At 56.2% G+C, this 15,979-nt stretch overlaps 1 protein-coding gene across 1 annotated transcript in view; it reads right to left on the reverse strand.

Annotated features, from left to right (window-relative positions):
* The window catches only part of NTRK3 (neurotrophic receptor tyrosine kinase 3), a 223,917-nt gene that overhangs the window by 160,073 nt on the left and 47,865 nt on the right, over nt 1–15,979 (reverse strand). Inside the window, exon 5 of the mRNA XM_054713393.1 lies at nt 5,082–5,150. Within this exon, the coding sequence (XP_054569368.1) occupies nt 5,082–5,150 (69 nt within the window). The remainder of the gene's footprint in view (nt 1–5,081; nt 5,151–15,979) is intronic.

A 15,979-nucleotide genomic window follows, 5' to 3' on the forward strand; every position in this document is an offset into this window, starting at 1 on the left:
GCTCACGCACTGACTCGCGCAGAGGGAATGTCTTCATTCCTCCATAAGTCACAGGCAGCGCACGCTGAATCGATCCCGGGCAGAGATGAATGCAGAGTCCCATGATCCTCTGGGAGGAGCCTGGCATTTGCTCTAAATATATATCCTTGAACAACTGTCTCTAAAACTCCATGGAACCCGTCGCTGGGACAGCACGCCATGGGTTTCGCATCCATTGATTTGTCAGAATGTTTTCTCAACAGAGTAGGCAACTGCAGGCCCCAGGTGTTCCCAGGAGAGAACATCAGGCCCTGGCCCCCCACAGGCGTGGGGGTCAGGCATTCCAGGGTAACTTGATGCAAGACTCCCCCAAAAAAGAGAGCCGCCAATTACCTCACTTATGTCAGGGCCCCTGATCACTTCTAGGGCTCCATATGGAAAAAGTGTAACCATTCACTCTTTGAAAATTATTGTAGAACAGATCCTTGGATTGGAAACAGACGGAAAACGTTGGGGAAGGGGGTGGAGGGAGGTAGAAGAGGTTAAAGGGTGGACAAACGATGATGGGAGGAGACCTGACTTGGGGTGGTGAGCACACAATACAGTGTACAGATGATGTGTTGTAGAATTGTACCCCTGAATCCTATATAATTTTATTAACCAATGTCACCATTTTTTATTTTTTATTTTATTTTTTTTTAATGAATCTTTATTGTTCAGATTACAATTGTTTCTCCTTTTTCCCCACATATCTCCCCCCCACCCAGTTCCTACCCCCCCCTCTTTCCTTACCTCCCCCCCCCCCCCCCGCTGTCCTTATCCATAGGTGTATGATTTTTGTCCAGTCTCTTCCCATACTCCCCACACAGACACCCCTTTCCCCCTGAGAATTATCAATCCACTCCCATTCTATGCCTGATTCTATTAAGTTCACCAGTTTATTCTGTTCCTCAGATTTTTAATTCACTTGACTTTTAGATTCACTTGTTGATAGATATGTATTTGTTGTTCATAATTTTTATCTTTCTTCTTCTTTTTCCTCTTTTTAAAGAATACCTTTCAGCATTTCATATAATGCTGGTTTGGTGGTGATGAACTCCTTTAGCTTTTTCTTATCTGTGAAGCTCTTTATCTGCCCTTCAATTCTGAATGATAACTTTGCTGGGTAGAGTAGTCTTGGTTGTAGGTTCCTGCTATTCATCACTTTGAATATTTCTTGCCACTCCCGTCTGGCCTGCATGGTTTCTGTTGAGAAATTAGCTGATAATCGTATGGGAGCTCCCTTGTAGGTAACTAACTGTTTTTCTCTTGCTGCTTGTAAGATTCTCTCTTTGTCTTTTGCTCTTGGCATTTTAATTATGATGTGTCTTGGTGTGGTCCTCTTTGGATTCCTTTTGTTTGGGGTTCTGTGCGCTTCCTGGACTTGTAAGTCTATTTCTTTCATCAGGTGGGGGAAGTTTTCGTTCATTATTTCTTCAAATAGGTTTTCAGCATCTTGCTCTCTCTCTTCTTCTGGTACCCCCATAATTCTGATGTTGGTTCGCTTGAAGTTGTCCCAGAGGCTTCTTACACTATCTTCAACTATCTGAATTCTCTTCTCTTCATGCTTCTCTGGAGGAGTGTCCTTGGCCTCTTTGTATTCCAAATCTTTGAGTTGATTCTTGCAATCCTCTAGTCTGCTTTTGGGTCTCTGTATAATATTTTTTATCTCAGTCAGTGTATGTTTAATTTCTAGTTGGTCCTCATGGAATTTATCGGCCTTTTCCATGAAATTCTTGAAAAACCTTATAACCGTGGTTTTGAACTCTATGTCCAGTCGCTTGTTCTCCTCCATTTCTTTGGTTTGTGATCTGTTTCCTTGCCTTCTCATATTCTCTGCTTCCCTGAGTTGGTAGGGTAGTTTTGTGTACTAGGTGTCCTATTGGTTCAACGGGTCAGCCTCCCAGTTACTTGAGGTGGACACTCTTGGTGTACCCTTGTGTACTGTGTGTCCCCCAGCAGGAGCTACAGCAAGGGCTAGTTTTCTCCTCCTTTGCTTGGGCGGTTTTGGAGCAGTCTGACGGGAGCTGCAATTGGTTAAGCTGCTCCAGAACAGGCCATTTATATGCAAAAGCCGCTGTGTGGAGCCGGGGCGGGTTTGTAGAATGTGCGTGGCGGGGCCTCAGGGCGGGGCCTCAGGGCTGGGTGGGGTCTCAGGGCGTCACTAGGCTGGGGCGTGGCCAACGGCGATGGCTGCCGTCAGCCGTCTCTGCCTTTCCACGTTTCCAAGTCCCTGCGCCCCGCGCTCCAGCGCAGTAAACAATGATTGCTGGGCGCACCACTGCAAAAAAGTCACTCTCACTTTCCGACCCGATGGCCGAGAGTCCAGCTTCTCCCCGTAGGTGCCTGGGTCCCCTGAGTGTCCCCAGAAACTGGATTTCAGAGTGATCGGGAGCTTGTCTCCCTGCGGGTTGAAGAAAAGCCGCGCACCCAGCCGCCCGCCGCTGGCCCGATTCGCGTGCCTCCGTACCTCAGCTTTTCAGCGATTGTGCTTCTTTCTCTTCTTAGTTGTAAATCTTCCACTCAGCCAGCTTTCCCGTGGTTCTGGGTGGTAGACGTTTTTGTCTTTTAGTTGTATTTTTGAAATTGTTGTGTGAGGCAGCAGATTAGTTGTTTAACTATGCCGCCATCTTGGTTCCTCTCCCAACCAATGTCACCATTTTTTAAATAAATCCATTTTTTAAAGAAGTTGGGAGATAGCTGAGCATAGTGGTCAGGAGCTTGAGTCCATTGGCTACGCACTTAGTTAATGGGTGACCTTAAACAAGATACTTACCCTCACTCAGCACCTCAGTGTCCCAGTGTGGACTGACAGTAATAACTCCTGCCTATAGGATTTTTGTAAGGACTGAAGCAAGTAACGCCCATCACTCGATAGACTGGTTGGCCCAGTGCCTGCCCAGCGTGAGTCCTCAGAAACAGCGTTAGCAACGGCACCATCCTGTCGATGACCTCTGAGGGCTTTCCTACCTTCAAAGATGGGAACGCATGCAACACTCGCTGTAACCACCTGACAGCTAGATGTCTGTGACACAGTCCAGTGTTTCAGTGCTTTGGAAACATACTAAAGGCCCGGTGCATGAAATTCATGCATGGGGGGGGGCCCTCAGTCCAGCCTGCACCCTCTCCAAAACAGGACCCCTCGGGGGATGTCCAAATGCCAATTTAGACCCTGCCCCCTCCCTGCCAGCCTGGTTGCTCCTAACTGCCCCCCACCAGCCTGGTCACCCCTTACTGTATACCCTGCCGGCCTGCTCACCCCCAACTGCCCAACTCTGCCGGCCTGATTGCCCCTAACTGCTCCCCCTGCCAGCCTAATCGCCCCCAACTGCCCCCCCTGCTGGCCTGGCTGCCCCCAACCGCACCCCCCCCGCCAGCCTGGTCGCTCCTAACTGCCCCCCCCCACCGGCCTGGTTGCCCCCAACTGCTCCCCCCACCAGCCTAGTTGCCCCTCACTGCCCCCCTGCCAGCCTAATGGCCCCTAACTGGCCCCCCCTGCCGGCCTGGTCATCTCTTACTGCCCCCCCCACCAGCCTGGTCGCCCCCAACTGCCCCCCTCTGCCAGGCCTGGTCCCCCCTCACAGCCCCCCTGCTGGCCTGGTCACCCCACGCAGCCTGCTTGTTCAGACATTTGGTTGTCCCTCACTAACCCCCCTGCCAGCCTGGTCATAGGCAGCCATCTTGTGAGGGTGTGATGGTCAATTTGCATATTACCTCCTTATTATATAAGATACATATACACTTACCTTTTTCCAAGCTCAGGTAGTTATTGGTGTGCCCCTGGTCACAGCCCCACGGGACTAAGGAACCCTGATCCCCATGCCTATTGTGCCCACACAAGAGGAGCAGCCGGTGGGAGGGCAACGTCCTGAGAAAGGAAAGCAACCCGCAGCAGGACTGACCAAACTTTCCGACACGGGCAACGAGACAGTCTGTGCCCTGCCCGGCCCTGGCGGGGCCTTAAGCATCACAGGGCACTATGCCCGTGGGGGTGAGCAGGGTAGACAAGGCCATCGGGTGATGGACTGCTGGGACGCTGGATGGAAACGTTCCCCTCCCCGACGCTGGGTCAGAAAAGGAACTCGGGCCGGACCAGGTGGAAGGACACGTGCTAAAGGCCACCGCGTGGGCAGGCTCCCAGGCCACTGTCTGTGGTGGAGGCAGGGAGGCAGTCTGCATGCAGGGACCTGGGCCCGAGTCACGAGCTGAGTCTGGAACCCTGACTCCCTGAGTTCATGCACCCCAGTTCCTTCTCAATGAATACCTGGTTTATTCCCTCAACATCACACGCTGTCACTCGTGCAGAGATGACCCAATGACTCATGCACCAACAGGAGCTATTTGGTTCGGCAGTGCTCACGAATTTCCACTCATCCACCCAACATGTGTTTAGCCGGGGAAGGAGCGCACTGATCCGCCTAGAAACGCAGCAAGGCTAAGTAGGCTACAGGCGGACCGATGCCCACGCTCAAGCCAGACAGGCTGGCAGAGAATGGGAGGCGGGAAAGACGAGCACACTGAGGTCAGAGGCCTGGGTTCAGGGCTCAGCTCTGCCAGGCCCTCGCAGTGCAATCTGGCTGCGTCTCCTATGACTCCCTGGGCTCAGAACCCGCACCTGAACGTGTAGAGGCCCATTTCATAAGAAAGGCAGCATGACGCCTGCCGCCCAGGAGGCTTGTGGCAGTTAATCTAAGGTCAGGTCAATGAAAGCACGCCTGATACACTACAAGGTTAGACAGTATCAGTGTTATTTACCATAAACTGATCAATGCCCTTTCCTACTACGAACATCTATGCTGTGAGCACTGATCACCTAGAGGTGACAAAACTGGGTCCTGCTGAGAGCGAGATTCCTGTCTTAGGAACTGTGATGTGCATGAAAGAGCATGTGAAATCAAGCGACGGGCTGGCTGGCTCTCACTGAACATGGTACACCCCACATCACCAACTCCAGCAGCCCCTTCAGGTGACACCCAGCCCCAGGTGGCTCCGCTGCTCGACACTCCCCACCCACCCTCCACCACCACTCCGCCAGGCTGGGCGGTCTCCAAAACCAGACTTACAATTCCCGAAGACTCAGCGTCTGGAAGAGCTGCCATGACAGTGTGGTGAGCCGGTTACTCGACAGGTTTCTGCAAGGGGGACAGAAAAAGGGGGATTAAAGGGCAAATCAGGCCCAGACAGTGCTCTGGGGGCAGGCTTGGCCATTGCATGGGAGCCCGGCTTTATCGTCCTCCTTCTCCTTGCTCCATCTTGCGATCCATCCACCTGCCACTTGTCCAGGCCACAGGCCAGGTTTGGAGGGGATTCTGAAACCTTTCAAAGGGCTAGGTTTCACAAATAAAATTTTTTCTCTTTTTTTTAAATATATTTGTATTGATTTCAGAGAGGAAGGGAGAGGAAGAGAGAGATAGAAACATCAATGATAAGAGAGAATCATTAATTGGCTGCCTCCTGCACACCTCCTACTGGGGATCGAGCCCGCAACCCAGGCATGTGCCCTTGACTGGTAATTGAACCCAGGACCCTTCAGTCTGCGGGCTGATGCTTTGAGTTTGAAGGTGAGTATACATCCATGAAACCATCACCATCAACAATGCCATACACTAAACTATCACCTCTAATTAAAAGTTTCCTTCCCCTCTTTCCTTTTTTTTTTTTTTTTTTTTGAGAGAGAGAGAGAGAGAGGGGAAGAGACAGAGAAAGAGAAAGAGAAACATCAATGTGAGAGAGATACATCGATTGGTTGCCTTCCATGCCCTGACCAGGGGATCGAGCCTACAACCAAAGCACATGCCCTTGACCGGAATCAAACCCGGGACCCTCCAGTCCACGGGCCGATGCTCTATCCACCGGCCAGGGCCCCCTCTCTTTCTGTGATACGAACATTTAGCATAAGCTGTACCCTCTTAGCCACTCCTGGAGCTTATAGTACAGTGTGATCACCGCGCAGTGCGCTGTGCTATAGGCCACTGGGACTTCTCACAACGGGAACTCCGAACCTCCCCCCAAGCACTCGGAACACTGCGCACAGCACCTGCCTCCCTGCCGGCCAGTCCCTCCGGCAGCGACGCCCCTCAAAGTGACCCAGACCTCAGCCCTTTGTTCACACTTCTTTTCTCCCCCTAGTGGCTACCTAATTGTCCTCATTAGGATGTACAGGGGAGGAAGCAGCCATTAGTCTTCGGATAAAAGAAGGAACGCCCACCGCCATTATTGCCAGCCCCAGCGAACACCGAGGGATGTGATCCCGGCTGCAGAGGCAGCCATCCTACGGGCTGGAGCTGAAGCGGCCCCGGGGCGGTGCTCTCATCTGGCGACAACGACGGGTCAGGACCCACTCAGGTGCACACCTGCACGCGCACGCGCACACACAATGTGTGTGTTTGTGTCTATTAGACATGCGGGAATATTCGCAAACAGAGACCTGCTCACACACACACCCCCGTATGCGCGCAGCTCCCAGGTGTGTCTATATTTAGAGGGCTTCTCCCACAAATATTTGCGTGGAGACAAATGCAGGCTTCCCTGAGGAATGAGGGGGTGGAGGACGGATAGGGCCTCTCTGGAACTCACGCTGGAGTTACAAATGGGGAGCCCGAGAGGCAGCTGTGCTGAGCGGAGGAGGGGCAGACCCAGCGAAGCCGGAAACCGAGGCGGGAGAGGGCGCTGGCAGCTGGACGGGCCAGCCCAGTGCCCTCTGCGGGTCACAGGGGAGCGGGAGGAGAGGGGGAGGGGCCGTGCCAGGGAGCAGTGCTCCAGGAAGTGGAGGGAGCGTGGGCGAAGGCCTGAGAGGGGCCTGGGCAGAGAGGAGGCCACGGAGAGCGGTCTGGGGTAAGGAGGAGGGGGACGTGCCCCCCCCGCCCCCCCCGCCCCCCGTGCTGGCATGGAGGGGAGCTGGACTGTGTTTTAAAGAGCCAGGAGGAGGTGGCCGCGCTGTTGCAGGGAAGGAGAGGGAGCAGAGGTCATCAGTGGATGGAGGGGAGGTGCTGGGGTGGAGCTCAGGACTTCCTACTGGGTTGGATCTGGCAGAGGAAGGAGAGGGACCTGAGCAGCCCGGCATCAGTGACATGAGGAAAGCTGCAAAGGTCACACCTGGGGGCACTGAGAGCCTCCCTGGCAAATGCCGAGGTGCCTGCTGGGTAGCCAAGGGGAGTACCCAATGGCCATGGGAGATGTGGAGGCTGGTGGGGTCCCAGAGCACACAGCTCACCCAGGAGCAGGAGTTCAAACACAAGGTCAGCCTGAGGGCGGGCTTGCCCTTCCCCTCTGAGGCAGCCCTGTCTTTGGTGACAGCCCGTGGCTGATTGGGAGGGAGCCCCCATGCCGAGGGTGCAGGGGCCGGTGGAGAAGGGCAGGGACCACCTCGTCAAGGGCAACAAGCTCAGAATCAGCCTGAGTCTCCATCACCACTAGCCTCCATGATGGCGCAGTGAGAGGGAGGGATTCACCAGGCCAGGTCTTCTGTTTGGTGTTGCTCTCCCTGGTTGGCTGTCCACCACAGCAGTGTGGGTGGTGGCACGTGTCCGACAAGGCCAGCACCCCGCGCTGTCCACCCCACCCCAGCGCGCCCTGAACCAAAGCTCTCAGCACTGGAACCGGGTCGGATCGCTGAGCCCTGGGAACAGAAGCTGGAAGGGGGTGAGGGGGCGAGACCCGAGAGGTCCAGGTGAGGCGGGAGGACCGTCGGGCCGAGGCAGGCGCAGGCGGCCGGCCATGTCCCCTGGCAAAGGTCATGCTTTGCTATGTTAGGCAGAAATGTCACGAGAAAATTGGATTCTGAAAGAACTAAAATAACAGGCATTCCGGGCAAATAAAGAATAAGAAATCGCATTATCGTACAAGTTAGAGAGGACGGGGCGGGGACGCCGCGGTGTGCGCCTGCTCGCCCAGGGGCCTCGGCTTCCGGAGCTCCCGCCCTTGGGCAGACGGGGAAGCCCCTGCAGCATCGACTCCAAGCTGACTGTCCAGCTGCGACCCCTGAAAACCTCCACCTCAGGAGTCTGTCCCTCCCTCGGGCTGCACCCAGTCACTCTAGCTTCTAGCCCCTGAGCCCCCATCTGCTCTCTGTCCACTCGGTCAGCTTCCCCGGGCACACCCAGTCTCCTCCTGTTAACAGAGACCAGAACCAGCGGTCTGCTCCGCTTGCCTCCGAGGTGGATGCCACGGTCCCTGGCCCCTGACCCCTGCGGGGATCTCTCTGCTCTTACAAAAGACCCTTTTCTGAGTGCAGTGTGGGCTCAGAGCACCGAGCACAGCTGGCCAGACACCAGCAAGGCTGCCCCGCCTGGCTCACGGGCGCCCAGGGCCTGTGGCTCACAGGCTGCAAGCACATGATATAAACCTCATTTCCTTCATCCACGAAGGCAGCCCTGGGAAAGGTACCGTTCTCCTTCCTAAGACCCACCGGCCCCTCAGCTGTCTGTCTGTCTTCTTCTCATTTCCCCTGGAAGAAGCATCCCCGTGCCCTTCCATGCCAGGTGGGGTTCTTCTGAAACCGCTGAGGAACCTGGAGGAAAGGTCGGGGAGGAGGACGCCAGGGCAGCCCCGCCCCACAGAGAGTGCGCGTAGAAGGAACAACCCACCGGAGGAGGAAGAGGAAGAGGCTGACAGATGCTGCCCACGTCTCCGTGAGCGGGGACCCGACACCTCATCAGCCTTGACCTTGTGACTTCCTGCACGGTCAGCCTCACCGCCATCCACTCCTCAGGGTGAGGTGGAAGGAAGGAGGCAAGCACCACGCCATCTCGTCACCAAGGCCTGCAGCCAGCCCCGGAAAACCCAGAGCCTGCGATGTGCCCCTCGAAGGCCGAGAGATATTTGTCTGCATCACTGACATATTTGCTTTTTCCTCAATTAAATTGCCCTAAAAGGGGGTGGGGGAGTTAAAGCCATTTGAGCCATTTTTATTCAGCTAAATGGCACTGGATGGCTCATTTAATGAACTTTAATGAAGCCAAAATGCTTTCTCTAATCAAATCTCAAGTGGCATGACTGCTGTCCTGACCTTCGATCAGGAGGCCGGAGGCAGCTTTCCTCCAGGGCCCTGTGCGGGGCTGCACCAGGGTTTCCCAGAGTGAGTTCCTGGGAATCCAGGTCTGCAGAATATTAATGGGTATTAAAAGAGAAAAAAAACTTCATGTTGCTTGAAAAATGTCGTACTGAACAAAACCAAGCGGGCTTGCCCTGCACGACTGCTCAGAGCCTTTATGAAGGAAGGCCCTGGCCCGAGGCTCTCACCCTCACTGGGCACAGGTTTCTCCGAGAAGAGTCCAGCAGAAATATCACCCACACGGCGTGTCTAGGGAAATGATGGTTGTGATAAGAAAGAGATGTTTGGTCTTAGTCCGTGGTTCCTGGCTCACAGCTCCCCAAACCCTTGGGGCTTCCTGAGAGAGAAGCACAATCAGGGCATCTTTGGTATAACATCTGGTCTCACCAGGGTGTGGCTCAGTGGCTGAGCCTCAACCTCTGAACCTGGAGGTCACGGTTCGATTCCCGGTCAGGGCACATGCCCAGGCTGCGGGCTCAATCCCCAGTGTGGGGTGTGCAGGAGGCAGCCGATCCATGATTCTCTCTCATCATTGATGTTTCTCTCCTCTCTCTCTCTCTCTCTCTCTCTCTCTCTCTCTCTGTCTCTCTCCCCTTCTCGCTTTCTCTCTGGAATCAATAAAAATATATATTTTAAAAATATGTATTTGGTCTCTTGCCCTCAGTTCCTGAAATCACCTCAGAGAGTGAGGTGAGTGAGGAAATCCCCACCAGATGGAGGTGGTTGCCAGGAAAACCATGAGCAGGGGGGTGGAACCTTAAGTCCCACCCCCCAAGTTCCAGGAAGGAGAGGGCAGGGTGAATCGGGCACCGATGGCCCCGGTGGTTTAATCAGGCATGCCTCTGTCAGCAAGCCTCCGTGAAAACCCAAGAGGAGGGGCTAGGAGTGCTCCCTGGTGGGGGAGCTGCATGCTTCCAGGCGCCGCCCTGCTGGGCCCGAAACTCCACGGGGAGTAAAAGAAGGACCTTCATTATCCCGTGGCCCCAATGCAATCACAAGGGTCCTTAAGAGTAGAAGAGGGAGGCAGACAGAAGCTCAGGGACAGAGATGCGACCGTGGAACAAAGGACAGAGAGATGATGGGAGAAGGGGCCACAAGCCAAGGCCTGGGGGCAGCCTCGGGAGCTGGGAGAGCAGGAGAGCGATGCTCCCGAGAGCCTCCCGGGGAAGCGCAGCCCTGCCGAGACCTGGGCTGTGGCCCAGCGAGACCCGTGTCGGGCATCTAACTACAGACATGTGAGACAACACATTACTGCTTCTAAGCCACACGGTTCCTGGTAATGCATCACAGCAGCAATAGAAACTAATACAGGTCAATTCTGCATTAGAGAGGCGGAGTCGGGTCGTTGCGACAGAGACCAAATGGCCCACAAAGCTGTGATCTGTGGCCTTTACCCACAGACAGTGTGCCAGGCCCTGGTCTTGCCAACAGAAATGGAAAGCGGGCCACAGATGCTACTCAGAACTGACTCGCAGTCACGTTTTAAAAAGGGGAATGAAAGAAGCTGAATTCATGTCTTACTGAAGCCAATAAACCCAAAACATCAGCAACTCGACATGAAATTCTAGCTATTTCATCTTCTGTCTTGCTGGGAGCGGCGGCTCTGAAAGCCATGTGTGTTTTGCACTCCCGGCGCTCAGCGTGGACTGGCCACATTTCAAGTGCGCATGGCCACGGCGGCCAAGGCAGCGTGGCGGGCAGAGCGGCGCTGGGCCATCTGCAAAGGCCGCGCTCCCCGAGGCTCGGTGGAGAGCAGCAGCAGACGGGGAAGCGGACTGCGAGTTCCCATGTAAAGTCGGTGCCCTGCCCCGGTGCGATCTGCCCCCGGGCCAGCAGCCACGGGCTCGTTGGAAGGGAAGCCCTCTGGTTGCCCCCAGTACCTCCCGGGCCGGAGAGCTCAGGGCAGGAAGGAGGGGAGGGGACACGGCTGCCACGTGCTGGGGGTGGAGAGGGCTGGTGGGACACGCGGAGGCCAGACTTGGACACGGATCGCTGGACTCTCCCAGGGCACAGGGCCACCTAGTCAAGCCCGACTCCCTTGGAAGCCCAGGTCCTTCGGTGCCATGACCTCCACCTCCGAACCCAGAGTCTCTCCCCACCCGCCTCCCTCCCCGCTCTTCACCCCCCACCCCCGATTAACCCTGCACCCGGTGCTCCCTGCACCCCCAGGGCACAGCTGCCACCCTCTCTGAAAACTTGCCCTCCTCTCTCTCCTCCCGCTCTTGGCCTGGGCGCCCACGACAGCCACGTTGCAGACTGCTGGCTCAGAGGGACAGCTGTGCGTGTGCTGGCCTCCCCCATCAGACCGCTTGTCTTGTCAGTCTGATTGCCTTTACAGCAGCTGAAGTACCGTGAGCGCTCAGCAACGAAGCAGCCAACTCCACGAATTCCCACAGCGCCAGCATCACGTGGGTCTGGGTGCCCGGCCTGCCGCTGAGCTGCCGAGCTCTGTGACCCCGGGGGAGTTACTTGACCAGCCTGGGCCTCAGTCTGCCCACACGGACGTTGGGGGTAGCAGCAGGGCATGCTCCTGTGAGTGGTGTGAGGGTTAAAGGGGGTATGGCAGATCGGGCACAGGAAGGCGTTGGCACTCTGCCTGGCCCTTGCACAATCTATCTTTTCTTTTCCTTCAGAAATCTATTTATTTTTTAAAATCTTTATTGTTGAAAGTGTTACAGATGTCCCCCTTCCCCCCCCCGTACAGTGACCCCTTCTAGCCTGCCCCCGCCCCCGTCCCAGGCCTTTATACGCTACTGCCTGTGCCCAGGGGTTATGCGTATGTGCACGCATGTTCTTTGGCTGATCTCTACCATCTATCACTGTCCACGCCTGGCGCCTCTCCCTTATCTGCCCGTCTCCAGTCGCCACGAGTCCCAGCCCATTAGAGCAAACACCCGAGGCCCAGGCTCCGCCGCGGAATTCAAGCATCAACAAAATCCCGGTTCGATGAGGCAACACGGGAAGGGGGCTTTGGCCCTTTTCAGACAAATTAACCAAAAGCGCATCTCCCCACAGCACGTGAGCTGCCTCTGGGGCCCAGGGGGGCACGCCTGGCCGACACTGGGCACCCCAGCAGTGCCCACGCAGGGGCAGAGTGGGAGGCTCCGCACATGAGTCACGTTGCGGTGGTAGAGCCAGGACATCACGCTGGTTCTCACTCAAAAGCAGAGGCCCCAAGCTTGGGTGGGAAAAGCAAGGAGCTGGGCCCTTACTGACTGCAGGGAAAGCGGGAGCTATCACGGGGAGGGAGCCAGGGCGGACAGGCTGCTGGTGAGGGCGCTGCCTGGGGCACTGGTGCAGGAGGGGGGGGGGCGGGAGGGGGGAGGGGTGGTGCCGGGGGCGGCGGGAGTGGGGCGGGCAGTGCCCCTTGCTCTCCAGGAGGCAGGAAGCAGGTTCCTGCTCATGGAGGAGATGGCTGTCCCCTTCTGAGAACTGCTCCTGGGGTCGAGGGACCGCCGCTGGCTCTCCAACCAGCACATCGTGAGCAGAGGGCTGCTCTGGGCCTCTCTCTAAAGAAATCTCCTTGGGCCTCCAGCCCCATCTGCGAGCCGAGCAGTGGGAGGGGACGCAGGCCGAGTGTGGGGCTGGGGAAGCGTCTGGGAGAAGCGCTCCAGCTCCGGGGGTCAGAGCCACTCGTCAGCGGGGCTCGCTTTGCTGAGCTGTGCCGGGCGGTGGGGACGGCCCAGGAGCCACTTCCAGGACCACCGACCGGCCTAGAGACATTTCTGTTGCTAATCCTCACCCTAGGATATTTTTCTATTGATTTTTTAAATATATTTTTATTGCTTTCAGAGAAGAAGGATGAGGGAGAGAGAGATAGAAACATCCATGATGAGAGAGAATCATGGATCGGCTGCCTCCTGCAACCCGGGCATGTGCCCTGACCGGGAACCGAACCCTGACCTCCTGGTTCCTAGGCTGACACCCAACCACTGCCCTCCAGCCGCCAAGGCATCCCCGCTGCAACACCAGGTTTCAGAGGGAGCGGAACGCGCGGACGAAGGAAGAACAGAGCCGGCTTCCTGTCACCTGCTGGTGCCGGGACTCGGATTCTAAACCAGACCCACCTCCCAGAGAACAGGGCTCCCCCAGGCGCCCCAGGGCACCAACATCACAGCAGACAAGGACGCCAGGCCCCCAGAAGCCTCCGTCCTCCTTGGCCACTTTCTAGCTCCACAGTTCCTGGCTGAGCCTCACCCTTCTCTCCTCGGAAATGGGCACATTTAATTGAAGGTGAGAACTGACTAAAATGACACCCGGGCGCCCCACAGCGTGCCTGTCACACGCAGGTGCCCAGTGGCAATGGGCTACCAACACCGTAACATTCACAAAGAAGAAAGCTGAGAAGGCAACACCTCCAAAGCGTCCGGGCATCTGGCGGGAACCAAGGAGGAACCTCACGCCAGACACCCACCGTGCTCGCAGACGCTGCTAAACCGTTTCCAATTAATTAACTGGTTACGGGCTAGAACAGAAGGGGATTCGAAAGAGCGCTGTTGACCTTTAAGAATAATTAATATCATCAGGATACCAACCTCATCCAAGGAAAATAATGAGGAACATTTTCATATGACAGTCAAAAGCCCTGGACGGGGAGGCAGATGGGCCTTCTCTAAGCGGCGCCCAGCTCCCTGCTCCTGCTCCGGCTTCCTGTGCCCGCCACCCCCACCCAGCCTCTTCCTGGGACGCGCGGGAGCACCAGGGAGGAGTCTGGACCTGCACACACGGGCGGCTGCCGCCCCGGCCCCGTCCTCTGGCCCCTGTCTGTCCAGACAGCACCCGCAGAGAAAGAAGGGCAGGTGCACGGTGCCCGATGCTGAAGGGGCGCCAGCTCCCCTTCTCAGGGTGTCTCGAGCCCCTCTCCCTGCCCAGTGCGCGGCCAGGGCCAGGGCCAGCCCCCGGGAGGACCCCACTACACGTCTGGGCAGACGCCGGGCCTCCAGGCTCCCTTCCCCCATCACACCCTGGAGGGATTCTCTGATGTTACATCTGAGGGCACAGAGTCCCACAGCCGGGGAAGTCGAGGGCCCGTCTGCTTGGCACAGTTCTACTCCCAGCCTCCAGCCGCGTGGCGCTGAGTTGATACGGAATGAGCTCTCGCCCGAGACAGCCTTCCTGGACCCTGCGGCTCCTCCCGGAATTCCTGGCATACTCCTCCTGCTTTGTGACTCCCTCTCAGCCCTCCTGACCTCCCCTCCACACTGCTGCCTTCCCCTCACACGCTCCCAGAGCTGTCCACCCCTTATTTCGGCACTTGTCACACTGTCCAATGATCCGTCTGTCAACAGCCTGGCTTCCTCTGTGACCGCGGGCATCCTAAGAGTCCAACCACAGCCTCTTTGTGTCCCCGGTGCAAGCAAAATGCCTGGGACATAGTAGGCGCTCAGTAAATAGTTGTTGAATGAACCCGAGAGTAAACGGAAGCAATTTGATTCAAGGAGGCAGAACCCACAAAAACTTCAATGTTCTCTAGACAGCTGCAAGGATACAAGATTGACTCATTCATTCAACAGGACTGGTCTGGCCGGCGTGGCTCAGTGGTTGAGCACTGACCTATGAACCAAGTCCCGGTCAGGGCACATGCCCGGGTTGGGGCCTGGATCCTCACTAGGGGTTGTGCAGGAGGCAGCCGATCAATGACTCTCTCATCATTGATGTTTCTATCTCTCTTTCCTTTTCCCTTCCTCTCTCTCTAAAATCAATAAAAACGTATTTTTTAAAAATAAGTAAATACAATCATTGTTTTAAAAACAACAAGTACTGGTGACAGGTGGCCCAAACGGCCCCAGCTCACATCGGTTATCCTGGATCCCAGCTGTCAGTTCTCTTTCACTCTCAAAAGTTTGCACAATTTCACGGAATTCCACGCACACTTCAGGGTGCTGGTTACAGCACAGAACAAAAGAGGTAAGCAAACTCTCCAAACAAAAGAAGCTTCAGTATCATCCCAGCTTGACTATATGAAAGGCAACCTCCATCCCCTCGCCACTCAGCACGCACTAATGTGGTGCCCAGTCCACGCCAGGCGGTGCCACGCATGGGGTCCGTAAGTCACGCTCCTTCATGGGAGTCTCTGCATTCCGTTTCTGGGAGAATCTGGGGGACGAGACCTGTCTGAAATGTCTGCCTGGGGCTCAGAATGTGGTTCCCTGTGGTCTTGAACCCGTGCTGGCCCCACAGGGTGGTGGGATGCAGTCAGCGTGGCCACACCCCCATAGCCACGCCCCTATATGCATACTGTCAGCCTGCCCAGGCATGTGTCCGGCTCTAGAGTATCTCATTTCTTAGAAAGGGCAGGTCAGAAGGCACAGTATTTGCAAGAAGGTCCAGCTACAGATACAAGGTGCCCTGAAGAAGCTTCCGCAGGACCCCACGGCTCTGAGAGACCCGCCCCACGCTTTACCCCGTTCCCAGCTGTCCGCACGCAGACCTCTCCGTCGTAGCTGACTTTCAAGTGCTGCGTGTTCAGACCCTACCGCTATCCCTCTCCCAAAGCTCCCACCAGTCCTCCCTGCCACCCCTCTCCTCGGCCCCCAGAGCGCTGGCCTCCCTCCTCGCCCGCCTCGCCTGCCAGGAAGAGCGTGTCCTGAGCCACAGCCATGAAGGGGCCAGCTGCCCGGCCACCCGCCCCCACCTCCGTCTCGCTCCAGTGTCAGCTGCAAACATCTCTTTTCTCCTTTTAATTGCACTTCTCTGCTTCCCTCTCTGCTATTGGCCTCATGACTCAGGGCTTTCACTTAGTCACCAAACAATGTCCTCACACCCGCTTTCTGTAATTCATGCCACGCTCGGCCTTTTGGCCGCTGTTGTCCGATCCCACACAATGTCTGGGAGAAGCAGCGTTTGCTCCGTTTCCCAAGGCCTCCCTCCAGCAGAGACCTGGCAGCGTGCACAGGCGGATGCAGGGAC

This window comes from Eptesicus fuscus, chromosome 25 (genome assembly GCF_027574615.1).
Source record: "Eptesicus fuscus isolate TK198812 chromosome 25, DD_ASM_mEF_20220401, whole genome shotgun sequence".
NCBI classification, from domain to species: Eukaryota; Metazoa; Chordata; class Mammalia; order Chiroptera; family Vespertilionidae; genus Eptesicus; species Eptesicus fuscus.